Source organism: Tiliqua scincoides, chromosome 2 (assembly GCF_035046505.1).
Source record: "Tiliqua scincoides isolate rTilSci1 chromosome 2, rTilSci1.hap2, whole genome shotgun sequence".
In the NCBI taxonomy this organism is placed as follows: domain Eukaryota; kingdom Metazoa; phylum Chordata; class Lepidosauria; order Squamata; family Scincidae; genus Tiliqua; species Tiliqua scincoides.
The window spans coordinates 140,803,776-140,812,359 of NC_089822.1; the positions used below are offsets into that span (position 1 = coordinate 140,803,776).

At 48.5% G+C, this 8,584-nt stretch overlaps 1 protein-coding gene across 1 annotated transcript; it reads right to left on the minus strand.

Annotated features, from left to right (window-relative positions):
- Positions 1-4,412: 4,412 nt before the first annotated feature.
- Positions 4,413-7,727, minus strand: DNAJC22 (DnaJ heat shock protein family (Hsp40) member C22). Its single transcript, XM_066612846.1, has 2 exons — positions 6,906-7,727; positions 4,413-4,586 (listed from the first exon to the last, which is right to left on the minus strand). Exons 1-2 carry the CDS (start codon positions 7,725-7,727, stop codon positions 4,413-4,415), a joined length of 996 nt encoding a protein of 331 aa, XP_066468943.1.
- Between the last annotated feature and the right edge of the window lie 857 nt (positions 7,728-8,584).

Here is an 8,584-nt window from a genome sequence, read left to right on the forward strand (position 1 = left end):
ATTGCTGCAAGTGATGTATTTCCAAAGGGTTCCAATAAACTGACATTCTGCAGATTAAAAAAAATGAAATGTGAAGTTATTTCCTTTGAGGGAGGAGGAGTCAGAAATCCTTCATCTCAACTACCCTGGACATCTCAAGAAGATCGTGCCAAATCTGTGGGTCTTCTGTTTCACAACATTCTGAAAATAGTGAGCCAATGTATGTATTTAACAGTCAGCACAATGAAAACTCACCTTTGTCATGCTTTTGCTTCTTTGTTAATCAACAATGCCAAACAACAAACTGTATGGGGAAACCCACAATGGAGTTAGAGACTGAGGACAGAGCTGGGAGCCTTTCATAAACCGGACAGCAACTGCAGACTCATGTTAGTGAGCTGCACCATCCAGACTCTTGATGGGGGATTTCAGCAGGTTTGCCTGTGCCTTGTTTCTCAGATGCTAAATCCCTGTTATATGGGGTGGATTCTGACACTGACAAGGCCTGCAGCCTTTTCTACACACAGCTGACTTTACATGGCTTTCCATTTGCCCACCACATTCTGCAGCAAAAAGTTGGTTTCTCCCCAGCAGATTAAGCCACACCGAGCCACGTGTCAGGACACAGATCCCTCCATCACTCTGGAACAGAAGAGATTTTAAGTGTCAAGAAAAGGTATGCCACACTTACTGACCTCCTCCTGTGCTGCAGGTGCACATCCTGAAGGGCACGGAGGCATTTAGCCCAGTCCCAACCTGCATCTATGGAGGTGGTAGAATTCTGAATTGCTCCTCTGCAGGTGGCGAGTTCAAATTTTGGAGCCAGGCTGCACGCTGTAAATCTGCAGACCTGAGAGAGGCCCTACATTAAAACTTTTCCTCCAAGGTGTTCATTTGTCCTGTGGAAGGAGTTTTTGATTAAAAATCCTACAGCCTCACGGGGATAAATCTAGAATTCTGTCGCCTCCAACAGGTGTCACAGGTAACTCAGGTCATTGTGGGTGCTTGTTTTCCACACCAAGTCTAATTGTGTTGAAAAACAATGCCACCTGCTGATCAGACCAGGAACATCCTTGAAGCATCTATTAGATGCATAAACAGCAGGTCACATTCCCTTCAACCAGCAGCTTGCTACAGTCCCAAGGGCTTGTTTTCCATCATGTCTCACCTTCTAGATAAGGAAGGCAGCTCCATCTCTTGAGGGAGAGAGAAGCAGTTGTCTTTCCACCTCCTCTTCTGCAGGATCATTTCCCCCAGTAGAGGCTAAGAAGTTTGGAGAAATCAAAGCATACCCTGTGCCTTGTATAATCCTTTCCCATCTCGCAACAGTAGGTAGTCTTCCCATAAGTGACGGTGATTCTGACTTTTAATCACAGATCCCCATCACTAAGAACAGTTTCTCTTGCTACCACCAGAGGACACTGTGAACCAGCACCCTAAGGGAGCAATCCTAACTTGCACTGGAACAGGCAGGCCAGTGTGCCTGCGCTTGTATCTAGCGCAAGTTTCAGGCAGCCAGAGGCTCGCCCCAAGGCAAGGGGAAACTTTTTCCCTTACCCCAGGGAAAGCCACTGCAGTCACAATGGGACTACTCGGATCTGCACTACTGGACCTGAGCATAGACTCTGGACATGTGCAAAGTACTCTCCTCTCTTGCCCAATTACCTGCAGCAACCCTTTGAGTACCCTCTGGACATGTGCAGAGCGCTCTTTTTCGCCCAGCTGGCTGCAGCGACCCCAAGTGTAGCCTCTGGGTATGTGCAGAGCGCTCTTCTATTTCGCCCAGTAGGGCCCAGAGCGGCGCGCAGGCAAAAAGTACCGGGAGGGACGTCCGAACCGGGGTCCTTTCCCGCCACCTGCGTCTTGCGGCGGGGACCTGTCAGGCTGCCCCCGTGAGGGGACGAGAGCACGGATCGCACCAGAGCCGCGGGGCGCCCAACCTAGACCTGCTCGCTAACCCCAACAGGGGAAGCCGGCCGCAGAGAAGAGGGAGCGTAGCGGACACGTCACACAGCGCACCCTCTTCAGTTCTCGCTCAGGAGGGGCGGAGAGAGCTTCCCGATGCCCCGCCCCTATGCAGCAGGCCCTGCCCCCTCCGGCGCGGGCGTCAGGACTCCGTTTCCCGCCATGCTCTGCGCGCCAGGTGTCGCTCGGGTGCCGCCCTGTCTCGCGCGCGGCCCGCTGGGGGATGTAGTTTGAGTATCTCTGGACTGCAAGGGACGGGGCTGCAGAGCTCCTGCTGTTTGCAATCAGGTGTGCAGGGAGCCGGTTGGTGCTCCTGGCCGGCCTGGGAAACCTCCTTCTTCCGAACCGTTGTGGCAAAGCCTCTAGCCAGGATGTCCCTGAGGGTGGTCAACTGCACAGAAATGCCGGCCCCATTTCCCCCCCCCTTGCATCCCTGGGGGTGCCAGCTCTGACTGTGCTGCTGTCATTGGAGACGTTTCACCTGTGCCAGTGATACAGCCTTTTTCATGCCAGGACTCCAAAACATACATACATAGAGCGTCAGGAGTTAGAAAATGTGCCTTTACCCAGCATGCAATTAGTCTGTGGAACTCCTTGCCACTAGATGGGGGGTGTCTGGCCTAGATGCCTTACAAAAGGGGTTGCAGGGATTTCTCATCCGTTACAGTCTGTGATGGGTATGTGCAACCTCCTGGTTATGCCAGGTGCAAGGGGGTGGCAACAGGATGCAGGTCTCTTGCATGCTCCCTGAGGCACCTGGTGAGCCACTGTGAGACACAGAAAGCTGCACTAGATGGGCCTTTGACCTCATTTAGCAGGGCTCATCTTATGTTCTTAAAAATATGAGGCTGGGGACCACCACCTATCCCACCCACCCACCCCTGGCACCCCATCAGCTTCTTGTGTCTTTGCCCACCTCCTGCATCTTCACAACAACCCTGTGAGGTAGCAGCCTGAGCAGAGCCTGTCTTGGAGCTGCGAGAACAGCAAGAAGAGGCTGTGCAGGATTATATCGAGAATTCAGTTTTAACAATCCTGCCCCAAATGGAAGATTCATAGGACAGATAGGGTCTCATTTCAGACATCAAGCTAAGCTTAGAAGCACTCTAGCAACAAGACTGCTTCCAAAGTCTAGTGTGAAGTTAGACACAGGATCTCATTAATCACGCACTTTTTAAGTCTGGCAATTGTCTAACCGTACAAAGATATGTTCACCACTGGCAACTGCATCGTGGACCCATCTGTACCAGGAAAGCAACCAAATGCTTTTGAATCAACTCTCCATCTCAAGCACAACAGCCCAGCAACTTCAAATGGAAATAAGTTAGCAAGTACACTCTGTGCAAATCAGTGGCAACGCTGGGGCTAACCAGGTAGGGCACTGGCTGAGAGCCCATGTCCACCAGAGAGTCCAGGATGACCCCCCAACTTTCAGAAGCAAAGAATGTGCTATCAGGGAGCGGCTGGGAGTGGCTTGGGACCCAGCAACCTGGCACCAGCACAGATTGTGTGCCCCGTAATACATAAGGGAACAACTTTTCTTCAGTCATGGGCAGATAATCACTGCTCCCTGAAATATCTGAATGCAGTTTTAAAAGAGCATCTTTACCCATACATTTCTAATGGATCAGTTCTATTTGGAGCCAGTTGAAGTTCTTGAAGACTTTTGAAAGACATGCATGTGTGTGTGTGTGTGTGTGTGTGTGTGTGCAGTACTGTACTGTACAGTTCCTGTGCTTTCTCATGCTTATGTCAGATCAGGGGTTTAGCAACAAGCCTCCTTAAGTTAAGAACAAATATGTTCAAATCATGCCAATATTAACAGAAACAAAGCAAAGCAGATGACATGGCATTCATTCTCTTCCTAAGTCACAAGAACCTGGAAAGAAATGGCAAAGAGAAGGGCCGCCACACTAGTCTACAAACCGCTTTAGGTAAGTCTTATGGAGAATCACCCTGGAACAGTGGTTCCCAAACCTTTTAGCAATGGGACCCACTTTTAGCAATGGGACCCAATTGCAGGGGTCTCTGAACTTTTTGGCCAGAGGGCCACATCAAATATCTGGCACGGTGTTGAGGACCAGAAAAACTGCAGGACCAACCTACAGTTTGGGAACTACTATTCTAGTGAATTAAAAGGCCTGAATAGTAAAGGGAAGCTCTATGAACTCCAGCACTGCCAGATCAATGTGTAGGGTGGGGGGAGGCACATATCATTATAACACGTTATATGTTTATTATATTAACATATTATGTTAATTATGTTGTTAATATTATGTTAACATTATAACATCCTCCACCTTCTGGATCAACCTGATGCACAGACAGAATATTTCCATGAGCAAGCACCTTAACCTCCAGTGAGGAGGCTCACCTTCAAAAGCAATGCTTCAATCCCCGCCAATATAAAGGTACACACAGTGCTTTTGTGCTTCCACTCAACCAAAGGTATTCCAGGCAGAGTCCAGTCATCTCTGCTTCCTCATCTGTGTGAGGAGCTCATAGGCAGACTGAACCTCAATAAACCTTCTCTCAGCCTCTGCTACCCTGTGCCGATTGTGGTCCGGATGCCAAATTTTCACCAGCTCCCGGTAGCTTTTGTTGATTTCCTCAGGAGTGGCGTCATCACGGAGGCCTAAGACCTAAGAGGAAAAGGGGAACAAAACATATCAGAACTGTGAAATGGGAGGGAAGTTCCAATGATCTGGGAGCCATCAACATGGCTGGAGTGGAGGGGGGGTGTAAAACAATTGTCCAGTTGTTCCTGTTCTGATAGGCGGCTTCAAGTTCTTTGTAAGTCAAAAGTTTAATATGCAGAACTAGGTAATGATGGGCAGCCCAATCTGCGCTCCCAGTGTCCAGGGCTGCAGCAGTGCCAAAAATTGCGGTTGCTGCATCCTGCACACTCCAAAGGCAGTGCCGGCAGCTCCTCGGGAGAAGAGGACTATTGACCCCTTCCCCCTGGTAAGCCGAGTAGCGCCACAATCAGGCTACTCAATTCTACTTTGACCCAAGGGTCGGCTTAGAATTTTCAGCCTCCATGTCAGACCAGTGGCCCAAAAGGAGGCTCTGGTTGTTGCTCCACCAGTCCCGCCTCCCTCTTGCCCGACTCTCTCACCCGGGCACACCTCCTCCCTGCCTCTCCCCACCCTCTCCTCACCTCCCCCCACACCTCCACCTACCTCTCTGCTGGCCGGCAGTCCATACAACTGCCAGGTAGTGGAGCTTGCCCGGCCGTAGCCCAGCGTTGGCCAGCACTGAGCTAGCACCAGCGCTCCATCAGTGCTAGAGCCTGCAAATGTGCCTTAAGGCACGTTTGCGACAGTATGCACTGTCGGAAAGCTGGCGAGCACTGTACAGGATTGGACCCACAGCCTCTAATGGGCACATGCAGTTTCATAGGTTTTTGGGAAGCCAAGCATTCCTGCACTGCACTCACTTCTTTGTTCCCCTTCTTTGCAATTCTGGGCTTCCGGGAATTCCTTATTTTCCCTTCTTCTCATTCCAATGGCATCAAAACTAAAGACGCATCCCTTTGTGTCAGTAGTCTCTGGGCAGTGCTTTTAAATCCAATTTCCAAACCGTAAAAGGACATCTTTTTCCTCAAAGGTTTTTTAGTCTTCCAATCAGACTTCATCCATAGACTTTTAAGGCTAGCACTTTAACAGCACAATCCTAGGCGTGTCTAGTCAGAAATAAGCCCCATTAATAGAAGTGGGAGAAAACGGTTTTATTTTTCATGGATTTTGGTGTCTTCCAAAGTTAGAAGTGCAGAAAGCGGCGTTGTGTTTTTATTCAAACTTTACATTATAATTACAAATTATAATTGCTTTGAAAATGTAGGTGACATAGATGTTATAGTGTCAGCAGATGCAGCCACAGTCATTATCAATGGGCCCCCTTCCATTGATAATGAAGAAATCATTTATGAAGAAATCATAAAAGCCAAATAAAACAGTTTCATTTTTTTCACAGATTTGGAGGAAGGGGTTGCTTTGTTTACAAAAGTGAGAAAATGGTGTTATGTGTTTTTATTTAATTTTCACTGTTTTCTCCCACCTCTTCCCACTGGATTCAACAGAACTTCCTCCTAAGAAAATGTGTACAGGATTGCATCCTAAAATTTCAGACAATAATGAGGAAGCTGTAGAGGAGCAATATCAGAGAGTTGGTCCAGGGCAGGTACAGGCGTCAGACAACTTACCACATGGCTTTACTTTTATGCCTTTTGAACTCCCTGCTTAAATAACTCTGGTTTTGAATGATCTCATTTCTACATCTATTACATTTGCTAAGTGATTCTAAGATTGCAGAATTATTAGGCTAATGACACCGTATGCTCTAGGTTACTATTAAAAACGGAAGAAAAAAATTAATAAGATGAATAACTAGCTTCTGCAAAGACCTTCAATTTTCTTTTTCTGATTAGATTCTATATCTCCATTACAGGTTTTTTTTCAATATATATATCTTGTATTCTGTGTAATAGTTTGATCTGGGCTCCATGCATTGTTTGTATTCTGCTTTAATAATGTCCATTGGCCTGGCTGATTAATACAACCTATCTTGCAGCCAGAAGCCGGGGGGGGGGGGGCAATCTGGATCTAGGCCATTGCTCAGGGAGTGAAAGGTTTAACCCTTTTTCCCCCTATGCTGCTTTTCCAATTTAAATTGTTTTCTTGAAAACATACAAGAGGCGATTTAGGATGCACGGGGCAAAGTTTAGGTCCTTACTCAGTACTGTAGCCCAATTCCAAATCAAAAACACACATGCACACAGAGTGCTTCTAGCAAAAGAAAAACACATTGGGAGGTCCATTCATGGATCTCGTGCATCATGTATAATTCAGTCCCATCATGTATTATTCTTTACAGATCTAATCCCCCTGTCATCCCGGCTGCCATAGAGTGTGCCTCCGCACAATGAAGGTTGAACTAAGTAGTAAGGAGGTGCCCTGTACCTTGTATGCCATCTGCTGCCTCTCATTCTGGAAGGACTGCACGAACACAAAAACCTTCTCCCACTCCTGGAAGTAGCCACCAGTGAAGCCCAGTGTCTTGGCAGCATGAAACGGCAGGAGAAGTATGGATTCCAATACACCACCCAGTGATGGAAATACATGGAGCCAATCCAGTGCAGCTCCAATAGTGCTGGCAACATAGCTGGCAGTAGCTGCAGTGTTGTAGAAGGCACAGTAGGCCAAAGGCGTAGTGAAAGCCAAGTAGGCCAAACCCATTCGGTACAGTCGGACACTAAGGTTCTCACTGGTGCCCCTGCTGGCTTTGTAGCGCCGGTGCTGCTGTGCTACCACACTGGTGGCGAGGCTGACGGGTAAGATGGCCACAGGACGACCGTAGAAGATTGGTGAGGTGATGAAGGCTGCCAACAAGGTGCTGTGAAGATCTGAGGCTTGATCACCTACTTCAGAAACCAAGTGAACTCCAAGGCCCACAGCAAGGGGCAGAGCTAGGAAGTAGAAACCAGGCAGGGTTGAGAGACCAATGAAGGCCACTAACCCAAAGTAGATGCCTACTAAGGCCTGGCCAAAGAAGCGTACAGGGCTCAATGGTGGGTGTTCATCTGGATGCTGTTCTGAGGTACTATTGGCCTGTGCCACCCAACCAGGCAGCAGCCACAGCTCCCAAAGCCACCCTACTCCGAACCCCCCCAAAGTCAGCATCCACAATAGGGCATGGTTATCCCGGCCTAGGTAGAGATGGTGGAGCCCTGCAGGGCCCCCCAGAGCCCAAAGGGCAACAGTCACCAATAGCCGCTTGGCCATCGTTCTCCAGACAACACTTCAGTATATCCAGTGTATTCTGCTGTACAACATCTTGTTGGCTGCCAGGAGTCCTGAAGAAAGAAGAGAGCAAAAGGTAGCAGTTACATAGAGAATGTAAATTCAGGTCATGCAAGGTTCAGGTCAGCATGCCAGATGTAAAGCTGTGGTTTCTGCCAGTATGTCCCTCCCTTCTTCCAAAACTGCTGTCGATCACATTCCATGTCCTTTCCTGGCACTCAAATGTCTGTATCTGTAGTAGAGTAACTGGAAAAAACTCCCTGTGCCAATTTGATTCTCCTGACATCTAACCATTGCCATTTATGGGATTCTTTTGTCCCTCTCTAGAGCCAGAACCAGCCTGATGAGGGCTGCTCACAATGCTTTCTCTCCCTTGAGCTTCTCACAACTCCCACATACTGGGTCCAGCCAGGCGGGGCTCCCCACATATTGGATCAACAGAGTAAATCTGAGCACTGCAAATCCACACAGGAACCTGAACAGCCTTTCTAGAACTGTAATCACATACCTTTTAGCATGCTCCCAGTGAGGAAATGAATAGCAACCATGTCATCAGGGCTGCAGTGAGGACTCAGGAAGCCTTTGATCGCATGGGGCTGCTGAATTGAACTTTGCCTCCCTTCTAGAGAGAAGAGGATGAGATTGGGCACAGGTCATCTGCCACAATGGGAGGAGGAGAGGCCAAAGGGCATTGCAGCATACCCGCAGCAGCAAGGGAGGGGAGAATGAATCATTGGACTTCGATTTCTCCCTATTGGGCTATACCAGTCACACTGATAAGGCCCATCACATGCTGTTGTACGCACTGCTGCAACTATGTAGTTGGTGCTTGACCAGCA